This window comes from Cervus canadensis, chromosome 4 (genome assembly GCF_019320065.1).
Source record: "Cervus canadensis isolate Bull #8, Minnesota chromosome 4, ASM1932006v1, whole genome shotgun sequence".
Taxonomy (NCBI): Eukaryota; Metazoa; Chordata; class Mammalia; order Artiodactyla; family Cervidae; genus Cervus; species Cervus canadensis.
In genome coordinates this window covers 37,510,444-37,532,293 of record NC_057389.1, presented here as the reverse complement: position 1 = coordinate 37,532,293, position 21,850 = coordinate 37,510,444, and the positions used below count along the sequence as shown (strand labels likewise).

Sequence of the window (21,850 nt, the reverse complement as noted above, 5' to 3'; positions counted from 1 at the left end):
TTCCTGACCCAGGGAACAAAGTGGCGTCTTCCTGCAAGTCTCCTGCACTGCAGGCAGATTCTTACCTCTGAACCACCAGAGAAGCCCACTACTACATTGCTCCTTCCTAAAAAGCATCATATATTAGCCCATTAGAGGCCCAGAAACATTTGTTCAGACAAAACTCACAGTTCTGAGAAACTCTGGGTTAAATTTATCCACTGACCACTATCACTCCCACCCACCCTTTTCGGTGCTTTACGGTGCTGGCAGCTGGGACCCCAGCCCATCTGCAAGGCAAGACTCGTGAAAATCCCTGGCACACTGCCTAGTAATCTGATAACTCTAAACTTAAGAGACTAACTGAAAAGTTTGCTGAGATGGAAAACCACAGCCTCCACCTGCAGAATGGCCCCTCGTAAGAACCCCCACGTGGCAGCGGTATTAAGGAGGCTAGGAGGGGCACAGTAGGTCAAAGACGCCAGCCACAGAAGTCCCAGGCAGCCGGGTGCTGGGTGCCCTGCCCTGAGGGGTCCGGGGACTGGGCCCCAGATTAACCCCCGCCTGCCCCGTCCCATCTCACGCATGTGCCGTGAATGCGTGCTCAGTCACGTCAGTCGTGTCCGACTCTTTGCAACTCTGTGAACCGTAGACCGCCAGGCTCCACTGTCCATGGGCAGGATTCTCCAGGCAAGAATACTGGAGTGGGTTGCCATGCCCTCCTCCAGGGGGTCTTCCCAACCCAGGGATAGAACCCGTGTCTCCAGCAACTCCTTGATTGCAGGTAGATTCTTTACTGCTAAGCCACCAGGGAAGCCCATCTCACACAAATATATATATAACTTTGGCAGCATCCTGTCCTCCATAAACACAGACCTGGGTTCCTCCTTGATAATCTCTGTTGTTTCTAAATAGACTGAGGTACATACTACCCCAAGGCAAGGACAGAGCTTTCTCTTTCTCCTGGATTATACCTCCCCTCTGGTCTTCATAACAATCTGGATTTGCTCATTATGACAAATAGTTTTATATAACCTCCCATTTCATATATATGTATCATATACATAATTTGAAAGCTTATATGTCATTAGCCAGACACTATGTCTCATGCATTTTGTCCTCTCATCCTCCAACAGGCCCACGAGATGGGGATCATTGGCGTCCTGGTGCTCCAGACCAGGATGGCTCAGAGAAGCTAAGTAACCTGCTGAAGGCCATCTAGTTAATGGAGGACATATCTGAATCTGGGCTTTCTGACTCTGTGCTCTTAAAACTATGTTTTGGGGCCTCCATGGGATACTTTAGGCTTGTGTTTTCCTTTCAAAATAATGTTATATGAAACCATTTATAAAATAAAGGCCATGGCAGCCCACTCCAGTACTCTTGCCTGGAAAATCCCAGGGATGGGGGAGCCTGGTGGACTGCTGTCTATGGGGTCGCACAGCGTCGGACACGACTGAAGTGACTTAGCAGCAGCAGCAGCACCACCCCTATAGAAATTTTAGAAAATACAATGAGTACTAAGAACATTAAATCACCAGTAATCCCACACCGGGAGATAACTGTGAGTCCATACAAGTCTCGTTACGTGCCCTTCTGACATTGCTTCTCTACACAGAGATGCCCCCCAACAACTGAACCCAGGCAGGGGAACTGCCACTAACACTAGCAGAACCCAGGAGACTGAGGCTCAGAAGTGCAATGGCCCAGGCCACACTGCCGGTCAGTGGCAAATCCTGGCGCGGACATCAGAGGAGCTGGCCAGGCCTGGGGTGGGACACGGCTTTGAGTGTGACAACTGCTGCATAAACAGGCCAAGGTGCAAAGCAGGGAGGAGCTGCCCTCCCACACCAGCCACGGAAAGAAACCCACTCAGGGTCTCCTCCCAGTGCCTCCCACCAAGCTCTTCCTCCCTGCTGCCAACTGCTGCCTCCCTAGGGAGGCTGGGCCTCCAGGCACCAGGCCAGCTGCTTGGGAAACAGCTCCAGGGCTTCAGTCCGCCTGAGAACAAAGAGCAGCAAGATGGTGAAGAAACACCGTGGGTAACCAAGGTGACCAACAGGAAATGGAGACTTGCAAATGGGAAGGGAGAGAGAAACGGGAGGGGTGGGCTGATTCTTCAGAGGCCTCAGAAGGACAGGTTGGAGACCTGGGAGGCCCTGCAAAGCCGGAGGATCACCCAACCCCTCCCTCCCCCTCGCGAACCGATTGCTTCATAGAGCCCAAGGAGGCATTTTCCGTAAAGAATCAACTTCTCTGCGGGAACATTATTTCAACATCCTCGAGAGGGTGGCCTGCGGTACATGAAGCCAGCAAGGCTGGTCACATCCTCTCCTGCTGATGTCTGGCCTGCAGCTTCCTTCCAGCAGAGAGAGGTCACCCCAAGCCACCCCACCTCTCATGGGGCCCCCCGAAGTCTGCAAATCATAGGAGGGCCAGCTCCAAACACAGTTCCTCATTCCCAGGAGACAGAGCCACTGCCCTTCAGGGCACAAGGCAAGTCTGAGCAACCCCCTCCCCCCACTCCCAGGGTGACACCCTTACACCCCCCCCCATAAAATGCCACCCCCTCCGAGTTCTTCCTTAACAGCTTCCTGATATGACCCTGTCCCACACCTTCTGAACTGGAGGTGCCCCTCATTTTTCCACACCCTGTCACCTAGGGGCAGGGGTCATGGTGTGCCCCCTTCCATGCTGGTTCTTTGCAATAGGTTCAACCCTCACAACTCTTCTCCTTTTCCCCTGGGTCACTATTCCAAAGCTGTGGCTTTCACGCCACACTTTCAGCTACCTGCCCTAATTTCCAGATTCCTTTTGATGCATTCTCCTGGGCATGCTGACCCTACTGTGCAGCCAGAAACGTGTCGGTAGTGGTAACCACCACCACTAAGCCCCAGCTGCTCCAGCTGGGATTCCAGTCCCCTGCTGATCTGGGCTCCGGCACCTGTGGCATTGATCACAGGTGATCTGGGATCAACTGAAATATGGAGGCTGCCCCCCCCCAGCCCCCCCGTACTGAGTTGGATAGCATCTCCGCCAGATTCACGCCCACCCAGAACCCTAGAACGTGACCTTATTTGGAAATAGTGTCTTTACAGAGGCAATCAAGATAAAATGAGGTCATACCTGATTAGAGTGGGCCCTAATCCAATGACTGGTGTCCTTATAGGAAGAGAAAACAGAGACACACAGACACACAGAGGGAAGACCAGGCAAAGACAAACACAGGAAGAGGGCCGGGTGAGGATGGAAGTAGAGAACAGACTGATGAAGCTACACGCCAAGGAATGTTGAGCATGGCCAGCAACCACCATATGCTGGAAGAAGCAAGGAAGGATCCTCCCTGCAAGCCTCTGAAGGGAGCACCATGCTGTAAACACTTTGATTTCAGACTTCTGGCCTCCAGAATTACAAGGGAATACACTTCTGCTATTGTAAGTCACCCAGTTTGAGGTAGCCCTAGGAATCTACTATAGTCCCCATTTGCTGTCTTGCTGACCCAGTCCTCCTGCGATGGAGCTGGGCATATCTCTGCGCTTTACAAGCACTTCTTATGAGCCTGATGCTTGGCAGTAAGCTCCATGAAGGTGGAGAATTTTGTTTTGCTCACCACTTATATCCCCAGTGGCTAGCAGTGCATGGCACGTGATCAGCTGCTAAAAAACGTGCTGAATGAAAGAATGAAGGTGGAACAGCATGCAAGAACTAACTCCGCCTTGGTCAGGACATTTTAATTTTGTTCAGTCCCTCAGTTGTGTCTGACTCTTAGCGACCTCTTGGACTGCAGCACGCCAGGCTTCCCTGTCCATCAACAACTCTCGGAGGTTACTCAAACTCATGTCCACCAAGTCAGTGATGTCATTCAACCATCTCATCCTCTGTTGCCCCCTTCTCCACCTGCCTTCAATCTTTCCCAGGATCAGGGTCTTTTCAAATGATTCAGTTCTTCACATCAGGTGGCCAAAGTGAGTTTCAGCTTCAGCATCAGTCCTTCCAATGAATGAAAGTGAAAGTGAAGTCACTCAGTCGTGTCCGACTCTTTGCGACCCCGTGGACTATAGCCTACCAGGCTCCCCCATCCATAGGATTCTCTAGGCAAGAACACTGGAGTGGGTTGTCATTTCCTTCTCCAAGGGATCTTCCCGACCCAGGGATCGAACCCAGGGATCGAACCAGGGTCTCCCACATTGGAGGCAGACACTTTAACCTCTGAGCCACCAGGGAAGCCTTCCAATGAATATTCAGGGTTAATTTCCTTTAGGATTGACTGGTTTGATCTCCTTGCAGTCCAAGGGACTCTCAAGAGTCTTCTCCAACACCACAGTTCAAAAGCATCAATTCTTTGGTGCTCAGCTTTCTTTATAGTCCAACTCTCACATCCATACATGACTACTGGAAAAACCAGAGCTCTGACTAGATGGACCTTTGTTGGCAAAGTAATGTCTCTGCTTTTTAATACGTGTCTAGGCTGGTCATAGCTTTTCTTCCAAGGAGCAAGCGTCTTTTAATTTCATGGCTGCAGTCACCATCTGCAGTGATTTTGGAGCCCCAAAAAGTAAAGTCTGTCACTGTTTCCATTCTTTCCCTATCTATTTGCCATGAAGTGATGGGACTGGATGCCATGATCTTAGTTTTCTGAATGCTGTTTTAAGCTAGCTTTTTCACTCTCCTCTTTCACTTTCATCAAGAGGCTCTTTAGTTCTTCTTCACTTTCTGCCATAAGGGTGGTGTTATATGCATATCTGAGATTACTGATATTTCTCCCGGCAATCTTGATTCCAGCTTTTGCTTCATCCAGCCAAGCATTTCACATGATGCACACTGCATATAAGTTTAATAAGCAGGGTGACAATATACAGCCTTGATGTACTCCTTTCCCAAATTAATCAACTTTAACAATCAAATGAGATAACGTGCATCAAACATTCATCAATGTCTGGCATGTGGTACTCGATAAACGCCTACTTTCTTAATTTAGAGGGCAGTGGGAGCCTTGAAAAATTACACAGAAACTAGCAATTGCTGGAAGGAGCATTCCAACAACAATCTTCACCATGAAAAAGGCCAGTCCCTCAGCAATGGAAAATCACTTTGTTCCAACAAGTAAGAAACATTAAATCTTTCACTCTGTTTGTTAACTGGTTCCTATGATCCTATTGCCTAATACGCTCAAGTCTTCCCACTTCCTGCCCTGGTTTAGAGGCCATCTCTTTGGAACACTGCCAACACCCAGGTCTTCAAGGCCAAGGATATTTTCCAGTAATCCAGTCCCCACTCCTCAGAGTTCTCTATGTCTCAGGATAAGTGTAAACGTCTACTGAGACCCACATCCCAGAGCCAATACTCCTGGTTCACCTGCCTGCCCACTACTCACCAGACTGCCCTAGGCAGACCACCAATGCATGACCACCATATGCTGAAGCCCTGGGCCCTAGTAGATGAAATTCCTCTATGGCTCACCTTCTTTTGGAAGCTTTTTGTATTTTCCCAGGCAATGGGATGTCATCATGGGTATAATGGTTAAGAGTATGCACTTTGGAGCCAGTCTGCCTGGGTTCAAATCTTGGCTCTTTCATCTACCTGTTGCATGACCTTGGGTAAGTTATTTAACTCTGTAAACTTTAGCATCTGTCTCATCTGTAAAGTGGGGGTAAAATGAAGATAATTTAGTACCTACTAGAGGACTTAGAGGATTCCCACATGGCACTAGCAGTAAAGAATCTGCCTGCCAATGCAGAAGACTTAAGAGACGCAGGTTCGATCCCTGGGTTGGGAAGATCTCCTGGAGGCGGGCATGGCAACCTACTCCAGTATTCTTGCCTGGAGAATCCCATGGACAGAAGAGCCTGGCGCAATACAGTCCATGGGGTCACAAGAGCTGGACACGACTGAAGCAACTTAGCAGCAACAGCAGCAGAGGATTTAGATAATGGAAGGTAACGTAAGTCAGGCACACAACAAGCACCCATTAACGGGGAAGAGCTTTGCTAACTTTCACTGGCTATTACGACCATTGACAAATACAATCGCCAGAAGTGGTCTAAGATGATTATCCTCAGTTGTACTAAGAATAACCCCCCAGGAGTGAGGCCAGGGGCTGTGATATCTTCTGTATAGCTTCTCGGTGTCTGTGGGTGACGCACGAAGTTTTGCAACCCCATGGACTGCAGCACGCCAGGCTTCCCTGTCCATCACCACCTTCCAGAGCTTGCTCAAATTCATGTCCACTGAGTCGGTGATGCCATTCAACCATCTCATCCTCTGTTGTCCCCTTCTCCCTCTGCCTTCAATCTTTCCCAGCATCAGGGTCTTTTCCAATGAGTCAGTTCTTCACATCAGGTGGCCAAAGTATTGGAGTTTAAGCTTCAGCATCACTCCTTCCAATGAATATTCAGGGTTGATTTCCTTTAGGATTGACTGGTTTGATTTCCTTGCAGTCCAAGGAACTCTCAAGAGTCTTCTCCAACACCACAGTTCAAAAGCATCAATTCCCTGGTGCTCAGCCTTCTTTATGGTCTAACTCTCACATCCATACATGACTACTGGAAAAACCACAGCACTGCCTGATAAAGAAGTGGTCGGCCAACAAGGCATGGGACAGTCCAAGGAAATGAGCCAGAATTTGCCTTCCCAGACTCAGAGCCAGGCCACCTTCCTCCTGATCCGACTGCTGTATCCCCTTCACCCAAAACAGGCTTCCAGAGAGGATTCCTAGCTGGGAAGGTGCTGCTAGTGATTTGACCAAAATTCCCCCAGAATTTATGGCCCATCTTAAAAGAAACCATGTAGGGACTTCCATGGTGGTCCAATGGCTAAGACTCCGAGCTCCTAATGCTGACAGCCCAGGTTTGATCCCTGATCGGGGAACTAGATCCCACATGCTACAATTAAAGATCCTGCAGGGTGAAATTATGACCCAGCGCAGCCAAATAAATTAGAAAAAAAAAATAAAAGTAACCATGCAAAAGAAACCCTGAAATGTTAAGGGCGTTGCATCTGCATCTTGGTCTGCATCTTGATCCAAGAGGGGGAAAAACGCCTAAAGAAAGAAAAAAGGTGATGATAAAGCAAATGTGTTAAAGTGTTTACAATTGTATACTGGGCTGGCAACTCTGCTAAGTTTGAAATTATTTCAAACAGAAAGTTAACACAAGAGACCCATGAGAGATTTCCACTCAGAGCCAACAGCTCTGTACCACTCGCCCCCGCATTCTCACCTCCCTGTGTGGGTGCCCGGGTGTTGCCCCTCCGCCAGGGGAAGTTCCTGTTACACATCACTGCCTTCAAGGCTGCGTGCAACTCTGCTTGCTGAAAGGCAGATTCCGGATAGCAGATCGCGAGGTTTTAAGGTCCCAGCTCTCCCACTTACTGGCCAAGTGCTGAAGTCCTTGGAGGCTGTTTCTCTCCCAGCAGATGGAGTTACTGGCAGCCAGGCTACCTACCCCGCCAGACAGTGAGGCCCAGGAAGGTGAGGTGTGGACTATAAGGCACAGAGCCCAGACCAGCCGTCCGTGATGAGCACATACCCATACGGGGGCGCGCTCATATGCATCAGCTGCTCTGCTCAGAACTGGGGAGACACAGTCCCAGCCTGTCCTAACAAACCGGCCTTCCAGGGAGATACAAACAGAGTGACTCCACTAATAAGTATACAATTACAAATTGTGCTCAGTGCTGAAGGAATAATCAAGGGTTGTCTAAGAACACAGCAGAGGCCCACACTGACCTTGTGTGGGAGCCAGGGAAGGTTCTTCTGAGGAAGTGATGTTTGACTGACAGCTAGAGAACAAGAAGGTTACAGAATGTTCTAGTCCCACAGAGTAGGGAATTATACAGGTCACACTTAATAGTGAAGTTAAGGACACCATGAGGAAGTAATAGGTCAAATCAAGAATATGGGGTGTCCTTCAAGACATATGACCTGGTTTAGCCAAAATTCAATGGCATGAAAAATAATTTAAGGCAATGGGAGGCAGGGAGACCATTACAGAATGAAAGACTTAAGAATAATTTTTTAAAACCTACTGAATAGTAGAAGTTATTTGCAATGATATGACTGATACAATTCAACATCAAAAAAACAAACAACTGGATTTTAAAGAGGATAGAACAAAACAGACTTTTTAAAAAAGGAAATGCAGATGGCCAACAGGCACATGAAAAGATGCTCAACATCAACAATCATCAGGGAAATGCAAATGAAAACCACGAGACATCACCTGACATCTATAGAATGGCCATCATCAAAAAGAACACAAGTAATGGACTTCCCTGGTTGTACAGTGTATAAGAATCCACCTGCCAAAAAAAAAAAAAAAAAGAATCCATCTGCCAATGCAGGAGACACGGGTTTGATCCCTGGTCTGGGAAGATTCCACGTGCCACAGAGCAACTAAGCCAGCATTCCACAACTACTGAGCCCCTGCTCTAAAGCCCTGGGAACCACAACTAACAAAACCATGGGCTGCAACTACTGAAGCCTGTGAGCCTTAGTACCTGACTGCCCTAAAGCTGGTGCTTTGAAACAAGAGAAGCCACTGCAACAAGAAGCCCATGCATGGCAACAAAGAATAGCACCCCCGTTTGCCGCAACTAGAGAAAGCCCATTCACAAGAACAAAAACCCAGCAAAAGGAAAAGGGGAAAAAAAAAAACAACCAAAAGGAAAAAAAAAATACAAATAACAAATGTTGGCAAGGATGTGGAGAAAAAAAGAGAACCCTCCTACACTGCTTGTGGGAATGCAAACTGGTACAGCCCTGTGGAAAACAGTATAAAGATTTTTCAAAATATTAAAACAGAACTACCATATGACCAAGCAATTCCATTCTTGGGCAGATAGCCGAAAAAACCAGAGACACAAATTCAAAAAGATACACGTAATCCAACGTTCAAAGCTACATTATTTACAACTACCAAGGTATGGAAGGAACCTAACTGTCCTTCAACAGCTAAATGGATAAGGAAGATGTGGTGTATACATATATACAATGGAATACTACTCAGCCCTACAAAGAAGGAAATTTTGCCACTTGCAGCAACATTGATGGATGCTAAGTGAAATAAGTCAGAGAAAGACAAATATTGTATGGCATCACTTATATGTGGAATATAAAAAATGTAACTAGTGAATATAACCAAAAAGAATCAGACTCACAGATATAAACAACAAATTACTGGTTACCAGTGGGGAGAGGAAAAGAGGAGGGACAATATAGGAGAAGGGGGATTTTAAAAAAGTGTTATTACAGGATTATATTAAATCATGTATGTGAAACTTCTGAAAATTTTATAGCACTGTAGAATTTAAAGAACCTGTCATTCAATTAAGAAAATGTAATGCACGGACCTTATCTGGATCATAATTGGAACAAAACAACTATAAAAGCCATTTATGAGGCAGCTGGGAGAACGGAACATGAACTGAGCCATAGAAGACTATTAATGAATGATAGTGAGTTTTGTAAGAACGGTATAGGTGTTGTGCTGTTTTAAAATGGCCTTTATCTCTTAGTAGATATTTATGGGTGAAATGACATGCTGTCCGGGGAAGATGAAGCAGGTACTGAAGCTAGGTGGAGAGTACACGGGGATTCACTCCACTATTCTCTCTACTTTTGTATATCTTTTTAAATTTCTACAATAAAAAAGGACAAGTTCACTCCAAAGATTCAGAAGTATTAAGTCATTTGGTCACTTTTACAGTGATCAGAAAAATCAATTGTTATTAAGTATAAAGTTATATACCTCGTCACATCTAATAATTCCACCTATTTTAGTGAATGGATGAACCACAGTGAAACCAATTCTCTGATGGGCACTGAGGTTTTCTACTTTTCCTTACAATAATTCAATCAATCCAATTCCTGATGCTTCTTGCTGTTCTTATGATCCTCCCTACCCTTCCCTGTCACCCCAGCCCACCCACTCAAGTCACTAGATGACCATTTTTCGACTCAGTAAGTAAGTAGCTGGTACTACCAGCAAGGATGTCCCTACCAAGAGAACACCAGGCTCTGATACCATCTGCTCCAGTGACCTGCAAGGGAGCCAGTGTCTCAGGACAATTCAAGTTCAGCCTCAGGATTCAGTTTCCAAGTAACGGCCATGCGAGGATGGAGGGAAGCACATGCTGCAGTGGAGGGGCTCAAGGGGAGCTTGGAGAGTTCTGTGGCCAGAGCCCAAGGTGAGCAGGCCTCCCCTAGCATGACACGAGTCTCAGGATGGTTCTCTGCTGCAGATGGGCCTCCCCAGATCCTGGAAAGTGTTCAGAGTTCTCTACCCCTTCCTTTGCATCTTTTAGTACTTTTCCTGTTCAGGGTTCCTGATTCTTTTTTTTTTTTTCATTTATTTTTATTAGTTGGAGGCTAATTACTTTACAATATTGTAGTGGTTTTTGTCAAACATTGACATGAATCAGCCATGGATTTACATGTATTCCCCATCCTGATCCCCCCTCCCACCTCCCTCTCCACCCGATTCCTCTGGGTCTTCCCAGTGCACCAGGCCCAAGCACTTGTCTCATGCATCCAGCCTGGGCTGGTGATCTGTTTCACCCTTGATAATATACATGTTTCGATGCTGTTCTCTCGAAACATCCCACCCTCGCTTTCTCCCACAGAGTCCAAAATTCTGTTCTGGACATCTGTGTCTCTCTGATTCTTTTTAAACACAGACAAGAGACACCATTTTGGCCTATTAAAAGAGAACAGACTTTTTCTTTTTCTTACCATTTATTTGTCTTAGTTGCAGCATGTGGGATCTTTGTTGCAGTGCATGCGCTTTCTAGTTTTGGCTCGCAGGCTCAGTAGTTCTGGTCTGTGGGTTTAGTTACTCCAGGTGTGTAGGATCTTAATTCCCCAACCAGGGATTGAACCCTCGTCCCCTGCATTGCAAGGCAGATTCTTAACAACTGGACCACCAGGAAAGTCCCTGGACTTTTAGAAAAGGCTAATACCAGGGTTGGCAAAGTTACTGGGAAGCAGACACCCTCCAACACCACTGGTTCGAGTGAAAGCTGGTGCAACTTTTGAGAATTTATTAACTAGGGAAATACAAAGTTCTTAAAATCACACCCTGTGACAAGCAATTCCATTCTAGGCATTTATTCTCATGAGCACACTCATAAACAGCAGAGTTGGATCACCACTGCAGTGTTGTATAAAATCAAATGGTATAAGAGAAATGATCCAAAAGGCCATCAAGAGGGGGATAGACAAATTATCTAATATACATACAGTGGAATATTACTCAGCAATAAAAAAGAAATAAACTCCTAATAGATACAACACAGGGGAATCTCAAAAGTGTTAAAAAACTAAGTTTAAAAAGACAGAGAGAAAACAGCATATACATGTAACTCCATTTCCACTCTGGAAAAGACAAACTAATCCACACAGACAAAAAACAGCTCAGTGATTGCCTGGGGTTGGGAGCAAGATGGGGTGAATGACTGAGAAAAGGTACCTGGGAACTTTCTAGGTTGATGGCAATGTTTTATCTCTTGACTATGGTGGTTGCTACATGTATATACATTTGTCAAAACTTGCTGTATACTCAAAACTGCATAACCACTTAAGATCTGTGTGTTGTATCATATACAAATTAACTTCAGCTTAAAAAAATGAATAAGCAGCTCATTTAAGTATCCAACAAAGAAATGAGTTAATTCAATCATGGTATATCCATACAATAAAACATTAAGCATGATACCTGTAGACCAACAGTTAACTTAGAAAGTTATTTAGTATATACAGTTAACAAAAAAATTGTTATGAAACTATAATATACTGTAATACACTATGACAATATTTATATAAAATAAAATGTATACATTTAGATAAAAAATGGCCAAAAAGAAACATGTCATTCACTCATTCAACACAAATATATTGAGTATCTACACTATACCTTTATTGTTACAGTGAGCAGAAAAGACCAAAAAAATTCCCTTCTGGTCATGGAGCTTCTGTTGGTGGTTTCATAAAAATATATAAATTATTAAAATGTAAACATTTAAAAAATCAAATGGTACAGGGAAGTGTATAAATTCTACTACCACTTGGGTCAGAACACACACACATGGTTTGTTCATACACAGGATAACTCTGGAAAGATTTGGGAGAAATTGGAGTCAGTGGTGCCTTTCAGGGAGGGAACTAGAACCTCTTCACCATCCAGCCTTTCATGTGTGTTTTTCTCCTCTTATCATGTTCTTATATTGTCTATTCTAAATAAACACAATGAATTGTTGCAAATTTTTTGCAAAAGTCCAATAATCAGGATTGGGAGAAGAAGAATGATATGGAAATGTGAGCATGATATATTATGAAATCAACAGTGTTTTAAGAAAAGATATTTTCTATCTTCACTAAATAAAAGCTCTATAAAAATGTGATCTCACACACACACACAAAAAAACAGAAGAACCTACACTAAAATGTCAACAGATCACTCCAAGCAGTGGGATCGTGGGGGGAATATTACTTTCTTCTGTTTGCTTGTATTTATTTTCGTAGTTTCCTAGAGAACAAAAAATGTACTTTATGTGTTTAATAACTTTTTTTAAAAAATGAAGGGAAATCCCTGGCCATCTAGTGGTTAGGCGTCGGTACTTCCACTGCAGAAGCACGGGTTTGATCTCTGGTTAGGGAACTAAGCTCCTGCAAGTTGCGTAGCGTGGCCAAAAGAAGAGAAAGAAAGAAAAGAAAGAAACAGCAGACCAACAATGTCACCTCTTTCTGCCAGGTTCTCTCGGAGAGAATTGCTGGCTACACTCCCTTTACCCAAGGGGCTGTGTGGTTTAGGAAGACAAAGAACAAGTCAAGGGCAAGGGCACTGAGCCAACCCAATGTCTTAACTGTCCTCCCTTCACTTAGGGAGCACAGACTTCCCCAGCCAACTAGGATGCCTGCCAAGACCCTTCCCCACTCCACAATCCAGAGGCCTGGGATCTGGAAAGAGGATACCCATACCCATTTTCTCCCAGGATACCTGGAAGACAGAGAGCAGGAATCACTCTCCTGGTTTACAGATGAAAGGGAGCCTTGGAGATAATCTGCTTCTTCCACAGATAACGGATAACATGCAAAGATCTAGTCTCAGCTGAGTGTCGAGGGCACACTGGGGGCTTCCACAATCTAAGGCTGCTAGGACTCGAGAGAAAATGCCAAGTTCTGGTTCAGTTTTGTCCCCAACTTCCTAGAGAAAACAGGTAAGGCAGAGAAGTCAGGGAGTCTGCAAGCCAGGTGCCACTTTGAAGGCCATCTCCTCCTGTCTCTAAGCCCCATTTCTCAATCCACCTTCCATCCTCTCTCTGCACACACCTCCAGGGCAGCCTGCATCAGCTCTGGAGGATGCACGCCAGAAACTTCTGCTTACGCTAAAAGCTTCACCCTTACCTCTGGGCTGGCTGTCTTCCCACTTGAAGGCCATCACCACAAGGCGCCCGTCAGTACCCAAGGGCTTGTGTGAGCCAGCATTTGGGTTTGAAAGACCTGGGTGACACATTCCTGGAACTCAGCTGGGCAGACACATCCCAGTATGTGCAACATTCATGGGTGGACCTGGGTGTGCCTCATGATTTAGGAAGAACTGCTCCCTGGGGGTGCAGAAACCCAAAAATGAGGGGAAGGGAACAGAAAAACCAAGTAAGAGGTAACCTGGGTCAACACCTTCTACAAGGAGACAGATGTTCAGCTCTGCAGTGGGGACATTCAAGGAATGTAAGGGGAGGAGTGAGAAGGGGGAATATTGATGTTGGAAAAGAAAAATAAAAGAATGTACACGCTTTAGGGGTCACGAGAAGACAGTGTGGTTTTAATCCAGGTGAAGGACAGAGCTGGGGTGAGATCCTACCACATGCTGCTGTCAGAGTTCCAGGAAGAGGAAGGTCCCGAGGCATCTCACCCTTTTCCGGGCCAGGAAAAACAGGAGCAGCCCTCTGGGTGCACCCCGGGGGCAGGCAACAGCAGAGGTCAGATCGCTTCAAGGTGAGAAGCACCATGGACAGGTGGGGCACGGTGACCCACCAGGACCAGATAAGGGAGGCCCTGCCCTCTCAGTCAGCAACTCCCAACGCCCAGGTTTCTCAGGATGGTTTAGGGAGAACCCAGCCCTTGGAGAGCCATCGGACCACAAACTAAGATACAGAGCTTACAGTGTCACAGAGGGCAGAGCCTTGATTGTTCCTAGTGTTGTACTTCCATTCTTTGTTAAAATGGGTGGTTTTCTCCCAAACAAATTTATGTTCAGGCTCTGATACAAGCAGGGATTTGATCTCACGACAGTTACTGACACACTCTGTCTTAGAGTTTCCATCTACAGGGTCAGTCCCAGAACCAGGGCAGACATGAGGTGTAAGTGAGATAATACACAGGGGTGTGCCTGGCACACTGCCTGAAAGATAGGAAGTGCTCAAAAAACAGTAGCCACTAACATGATCATCACTAAACATCATTTCTGTTGGTGTTTCAGAAGTTCTCTGTGTAAATTTAGTCACAGATCAGTAAAAATGTCCTTTAACACTCCACTGGTTCAAAAAACACAGTCTCACACAGTTAAAGGCCTTTAAGTGTACAAGAAAGCCAGCTTCAGGAAAACTGGCTGGGAAGAGAAAACTGGCTGTTTTAGGGAATATACATTCCCTGGTTGCTTGCCCTGAAGATCTCAAATCTGGGGTGATGGAAAAGACCCCCAAGGTACCACGTGACTCCGATCCTGGGAGAAGGTGGATGCTTGATGGAGGAAGAGGGGGCTGGAGGAGGGGGAGGCCTCTGGCACACTCCTGGAAGAGAAAGCTACCAGTGCTGTCAACAGGGCTTCGGCAGGGTGGGGGTACTTCTTCCCCAAGTACTCCCCTCAAATCCCCATATTCAGAAAGTCTTCCACATACCCAAGAAGCTTTAAATCACAGTGATGAGAGCTATTAAACATTCTGTTTTACTAACATAAGCACTTCCTCCTAACTGGAATGATGATTATGTGTAAAATGGACATAAGTCAAAAGGAGACCAGAGCGAGTTCTATCTACTGTACTGCTCGTCCAAAGATAAAATTCAGGAAGGAAAATGAAACCTCCCAGCAGAAGTGTGGGAGGAATGGTTTAGGTTTCTATTATTTGGGCTAAACCTGAGGTTCTTTTGCTACGATCCCAAGGCAGGACTTTGGTCCAGGTCAGTAGATCTGTCTTTGTGGGGAATTCTTTTCCTAGTCCCTCCTCGTTTCTCTCCCCACCCCGACATTATCCAAGAAGAGAATGAAGACTATCTACTGTCTAAGTCTATAGGAGGCCAGGAGGCAGCCTTCGCCTGATCCTGTCCCGGACACCCCAGCCAACACTGCAGCCGCTCACATGGACGGCCCCCACCAGGCCAGGGCGACCTCCTGGGACATGCTCGAGACCAGCAGAGGGGCCCTGGGGAGCACTCCTGCACCACCATCTGAGCCTGGTCCTTGTCCTCTGTGCTCCCCCAAGGGCTGTGCCCGCAGCGGGTGAGGCAGTGGACACCCCTTGTCTTCCCTCCATACCACACACCGGTCTGGGAGCGCTGAGATATCACAAAACATACGTCATGCCTGGGAGAGGCTCACAGCCTGCTGAGTAGGACACAGGTAACAGGACCATGAGGGAAGCATGAGGTTGGGGCCAGGACCCTTGGGGGAGGGGAGAGAGGCTCGAAGGACCAGGAAGCTGGGCCTCAAGCTGAGAGCCATCCCCTGCCCTAACTCCATCATGCGTCTCCAGAACCTGCTCATTTTAAATGGCTGGATGCCTCTTTTGGCAATAAAAAAAAAAAGAAAAGAAAAAGTGGGAGTCAGTCGACTCCGGACACTCCTTGGGCCATATGCCTGAAAAACATCACCAACAGCCTCACTGTCACCACCAGCCTGGTGGGGATGATCTGCTCCTCTTTCATGTTCAGTGAAGAAGTTCAAGGTCATAGGAGTGATGGGGAAGAATCCTGACTCCCCTGTACTGGCTGGCACCCCCAGGCCCCACCAGAAAAGTAGTTAAATGAGGAGGAGCTCTAAGTCTGCTTCAACAGAAGCGGTAGGGCCAGGTAGGATGCTCAAAGGAGTACTTTAATATTCACAAATGAGGTGACCTACAGGGCTCAATTTCCAAAATATACAAACAGCTCATACAACTCAATAACAAAAAAACAAACAATCCAATCAAAAATTGGGCAGAAGACCTAAACAGACATTTCTCCAAAGACAGACAGATGACCATTAGTTACATGAAAAAATGCTCAACATCACTGATTTTTAGAGAAACCAAAGTCAAAACTACAATGAGATATCACCTCATTCTGCTCAGAATGGCCATCATTAAAATGTCTACAAACAATAAAAATACTGGAAAGAGTGTAGAGAAGAGGGAATCCTCCTTAGCAGTTAGTGTGAATGTAAATTGGTGCAGCCACTATGGAAAACAGTATGGAAATTCCTCAAAAAAAAACACAAAAATTGAGGTGCCATATGATCCAGCAATCCCACTCCTGGGTTTATACCCACAGAAAACACAAATTTGAAATGCCATTCACAACCCAATGTTCACAGCGGTACTATTTACAATAGCCAAAACATAGAAGCAACCTAAATGTCCATCAACAAATGAATGAAGATGTGATATATATATACAATGGAATACTACTCAGCCATAAAAAGAATCAAATAATGCCATTTGCAGCAACATGGATGAACCTAGAGATTACCACACTAAGCGAAGTTAAGTCAGAAAGAAAAAGACAAATACCATATGATATCACTTACATGTGGAATCTAAAATATGATACAAATGAATTTACTTACAAAACAGAAACAGACTCACAAACATTGAAAACAAAGTTATGGTTACTGAAGGGGGAAAAGGGGAGGGGAGGGATAAACTAAGAGTTTGGGATTAGCAGATGCAAACTATTATATAGAGAATGAATAAACAGTAAGGTCCCACTGTACAGCACAGGGAACTATATTTAATATCTTGTAATGGAAAAGAATATGAAACAATATGTATATATATGCATAGCTGAATCCGTTTGCTGTATACCAGAAACTGACACAACATTATAAATCACCTATATTTCAATTAATAAGACTAGTTTCAAGTCACAGGTGACTCTGAGCATTAACTTAAGTGAGTTTTCAATCTCTAACACGTAAGACCTGGACAAACCCATCCTCCCTCAAGGTGGGCAGCCCAACAGTGAACTAATATGACATGGTGAGGAACAGTTAATGGGCAACTGCCTGCCCTGCTCCTTTGAGTGGCTGAAGGAGAGATTAGAACATTCTTATTTACACACAAAAGGTCGAGGATTCTCAGGTAACTGAGCTGGTTGAGTTTATACTGCTCTCAGAAATCCTTCCTGCCAGAAAAGAACCAATGAGGTCAAAGCCATTCCCCTAAGCTACAAGCAGAACTGACAACCACTGGCACCAGCAAAGAACAAAGAAGCCCAATTTTTACTGCTGCTGCTGCTGCTAAGTCACTTCAGTCGTGTCCGACTCTGTGTGACCCCACAGACGGCAGCCCACCAGGCTCCCCCATCCCTGGGATTCTCCAGGCAAGAGTACTGGAGTGGGTTGCCATTTCCTTCTCCAATGCATGAAAGTGAAAAGTGAATGTGAAGTCGCTCAGTCGTGTCTGACTCCTAGCGACCGCATGGACTGCAGCCTACCAGGCTCCTCTGTCCATGGGATTTTCCAGGCAAGAGTACTGGAGCGGGGTGCCATTGCCTTCTCCGAGTTTTTACAGCAGGCCTCACTAATTCATTTAGCCACCACCTCCAGAAAAGGACTAAGACCCTTATTACCTGGTCTACCACTCCTACTCCTTGCATGTTAACTGAACCACCAAGATCTGGATTTCTTTTCCAGATACCTTGATATGCCTGCACCTTGGGCCATACTGCTCTGGGGAGAAAACTAAGGGGAGCAGAGGAAAGCCACAGCCCTGACAAGCAATACAAAACAGAGATGGACTAGTAGGTACAGGAAAAAAGATAAGATAATTGGACTGGAACACAGCTACCCCCTCATGAGGAAAAAACTGAATAGCTAATGACTTTTTAAGCAGAACCCCACAGACATTGGGTACAAATGCACTCGATGTGAGACCTGTCTGTGCACGGACCCAGGGGCTCCACTAAGGAGACCCCTCCTCCCTCTACTGGGTTGGATAGTGTCCCCCCAAAATTCATGTCTACCCAGAACCTCAGAATGGCTTTATTTGGAAATAGGGTCTTTTCTGATGTAATTAGTTAAATTAAGATGAGGTCATGCTGGATTAAAGCAGCCCCCATTCCAACGACTGGTGCCCTTATAAGGCGAGAAAACAGAGGCACAGACAGACATACCGATAGAACACCACATGCCCACAGAGGCAGAGAGACAGAGTGATGCATCCACCAGCCAGGGAAAGCCAAGGGGTAACATGGCCCTGCTAACACCTTAATTTCGGACTTCCAGCCTCCAGGTTGTGAGAGTGCACATTTTTATCATGTCCCCAGGTTTGTGGTACCTTGTCCAGCAGCCCTAGGAAACCAATACACACCTTTTATTTCACACCTGTTCCCCAAAACACCTTTCCCAGTCTCAGCCCAGGGGCAAGAGACAAGACACACAGGCCATACTTCTAACCCACCTGGACTCCGCCACCTCCCCAGAGCCCATCAGCACTTCTCCCCTTAAGGGGTGGGGGAGAGCAGAGATCATACTTCAGCTGTCCCCACCTTCTGCCTGCAGAGGCACACGGGAAGCTGATCTTCTACCCACAGTTTTTTTTTTTTTTTTCCATTTATTTTTATTAGTTGGAGGCTAATTACTTTACAATATGGTAGCGGTTTTTGCCATACATTGATATGAATCAGCCATGGATTTACATGTGTTCCTCATCATGAACCCCCATCCCATCTTCCTCCCCATCCCATCCCTCTGGGTCATCCCAGTGCACCAGCCCTTCTTCCCACATTTTCCTAGTGTTGTAGCCTCTCCTTTAGATCAGTGTTTTTAAAATCTTATTCAGTCCCATCCTAGATATATTTGGGGTGTAGCATTACTATATATGCCTTAGTCTAGCCTTAACCTAACTGTTCTTTATATCATGTCACTACTTTTACTTAAACAAACTTATATTTAAAGGAACTGCTATATCGTTACAATAAATGGAAAATCAGCACCATTTATTTTACTAGAGCTTGCTAGATACATGTTTTTAAATTGCACATTAAATACACGATAATTTTTTTTTTAAGTCCGTTCATGTATCCTTTAAAATAATGTCGGGTGACAATACTATGGGAAATACCACCTTAAGGAGTAGAGTTTAGTTGTCTAAGAACTCTGGGCTCCTATGCAGAGAAATCAATTTAAGCTCCGCAGTCCCGTTTCTCATTCCCCTTCTCCCCGCGACTGTCCCAGAAGGAGGCTAAGAGCAGAAGGAAAGAAAGACACCGGGAGTTCCCAGTTCCGACGCAGTGCGACCTGAGGCTATGGAGTCAAGAGCGAAAGGGACTTTAAATGTTCAGTCCTGCGAGTGACAAGGACGGGGAGGGACTGACCTTCTCGCGCAGGGTGCAGTGGACGTCCGAGGCGACGCGCCCTTCCCACCACGGCTCATCCATCATCTCGTCTGCAGCGCCGCTCTCCGAGGCTACCGGGCTCTGAGGGCGCACCCTGAGTGGACACAGGCAACTTCAGAGCCCGCAGCGCGCCCCCCAGCTCCTACCCCCGGCATCCCCATCCTCTCTTGTCCTCGGCCAGGGGCTCTGCCGGGCGCCCCCTTCTGCCCCACTCAGCGGAGGGCGGTCGCCTCCCATCCCAAGAAGGTTGCAGCGTCCCCTCCCCTTCACTCGCGGAACCTGAGGCGATCTAGAGCTCTGCAACAACTTGCAGAATTTTTATCTTCCTTTTTGCAAAAGTTGCACAGAAAGTTGCAGACTCCGCTAGCTCTCCAGAGGCCCGGGCTCCGACAGCGGCCACCGGCTCGCCGTCCCCAACTCCTCCCCCGCCGCCCAGCCTTTGTCCTGCTCCCACATCCTGCCCTCCAGCCGGGGCGAAACGCACGCATCCCTCTCCGGAGGTGGGGGGCTGCGGGCGCCGGGCCCTTCTCAGGGCCGAGCCGGCTGTGCCCTCGGGTGCCTGCAAGCGAAGGGGCCCCTGGCGCGGGGCGCTCCAAGCTCTCGACGGCCGCCTCCGCAGCCCTGCTCACCCCTGCCGCCGCCGCGCCCCTGTGTGCGCTCGGGTCCCGCCGCGGCTCGCAGCCTCCCGGCCGCCGGGGGCCTCCCTCCTTCGCTGGGGGAATTGGGGGCCGGGCCTCGCGCATGCGCCGCCGGCCCCCGCACCCCGCGGGGCGGGGGGCTGGGAATTGGAGTCTTTCTTTCGCCCGAGCTGGCTGCTTTTCCTGTCCGCACTCCACCCCCGCCGGGGCGGAAAGCTTCCTCTCACCTTCGCCGGGGCTCCCGGTGGTCGCGGGGACTCCCGGTGTGCTCACGCGGGCAGCGCTGGGACCGCGGCGCCACCTGCGCGCGCCACTCGTGAAAGGCGCGGGCAGGATGCCCCCAGAAAGTTCGGTCTCTCGCGTGCGCTGTTCTAGCCTACCTTTAGTCGGTTCCACCTGTTTTTTCTTTTTAACTAGCCCTGCAATGCGGAGGTGGATGTCTAAATGTAAAATTCCCACGGAAGCCCCCCAAACCCGCTCTTGATTATCCACGAGTCCCTGTTTCTAAAGGAGGCTCAGTAAATCAACGGATTTTGTTTTTGTGCTCCTGCAAAGTATAGATCTACTCGTTACATTGGGAGAAAACCAGTGTTTCTGGAGGGTCAGGTGGATGAAAAGCATTGTCTTTTTAATTTAGTTTTATTTTGTTTTCGGAAAGACACTCCCTTGAATCAGCCCCTCTGATGGAACAACAGATTGATTGCTTTTTGTGATACTTTTGGAGATTCACAGACTCGTTTCAAATCCAGCTACCGACTGAATGACTTTTGCCATGTTCCTTAGACTGTCTAAGCCTGGGAACCCTCATGTGAAAATTGGGAATAAAAATTGCACCGATCTGCTGGAGATACTGCATCACTAAATAAGATAATTCGTATAAAGGGATAATCCCCATGACAAGTATAAAACACTCAATAACTAGCTGCTACTAAGGAGGCTTTGGTTTCTGACTAGTTTCCTACAGGCAGGTACCCACCTGGAAAGAAATTTTTAAATCAGCTTTGATAAGCTTCAATAGGTGCTTAAAGAGAAGTTTTAGTGTTAAAAAAAAAAATAACCACCTTGTAAAAGTGAAAAATATCAAGGAATAAGCATTAATAAATACAGGCTCTTAATAAAGACATTATAAAGGTTGAGCAGAATAAGAAAAGTTTGAGGAAATAGAAAAAGGTGAAAATACCAACTGTACACAAATTAACTCTTTTAATAAAATTCTAACGATTGTGTGTAGATAAGGGGTACGGGAGGGATGACAACACTTCTTTTTCTAACACTTAAAAGGAAGAATACCAATGAGTAAAGCTAAGATTTTTGTCTTTTAAAAATGAGGGATAGAGCTATATATTAACAGATCTTAAAACATATCTCAGATCTATGATTCAAACAGTATGGTGTTGACACAAGAATGGGTAGATAAGTATCAGTGGAATAATCGAAAGTTTAGAAATATATCCCACATACTTAGAAACTAACTATGATAATTGTGGCATTTCACTTTTAAGGGGAAAAGGATAAATTTTTCAATAAACTGGCTAGGGGAAATTAGTTAATTTGAGGGAAAAAAAGTAAAATTAGGGATTTATTTAAACCATCATCAAAATAAATGTAAGAACCTGTCAAATGACAAAACTAAAACAATTTAGTGATG

General features: G+C 46.3%; 1 protein-coding gene across 4 annotated transcripts in view; it reads right to left on the bottom strand.

Moving 5' to 3' along the window:
* The window catches only part of CCNJL (cyclin J like), a 105,623-nt gene that overhangs the window by 43,356 nt on the left and 40,417 nt on the right, over positions 1-21,850 (bottom strand). The window contains exons 1-2 of one of the 4 annotated variants that reach the window (XM_043464812.1): positions 20,430-20,461; positions 19,544-19,658 (exon numbers count right to left, since the gene is read on the bottom strand). In XM_043464812.1, the coding sequence (XP_043320747.1) occupies positions 19,544-19,609 (66 nt within the window). In that variant the 5' untranslated portion in view covers positions 19,610-19,658; positions 20,430-20,461. Of the gene's footprint in view, positions 1-19,543; positions 19,659-20,048; positions 20,288-20,429; positions 20,462-21,850 lie in introns of those variants that run through there. The other 3 variants (XM_043464809.1, XM_043464810.1, XM_043464811.1) reach the window with 3 other exon arrangements.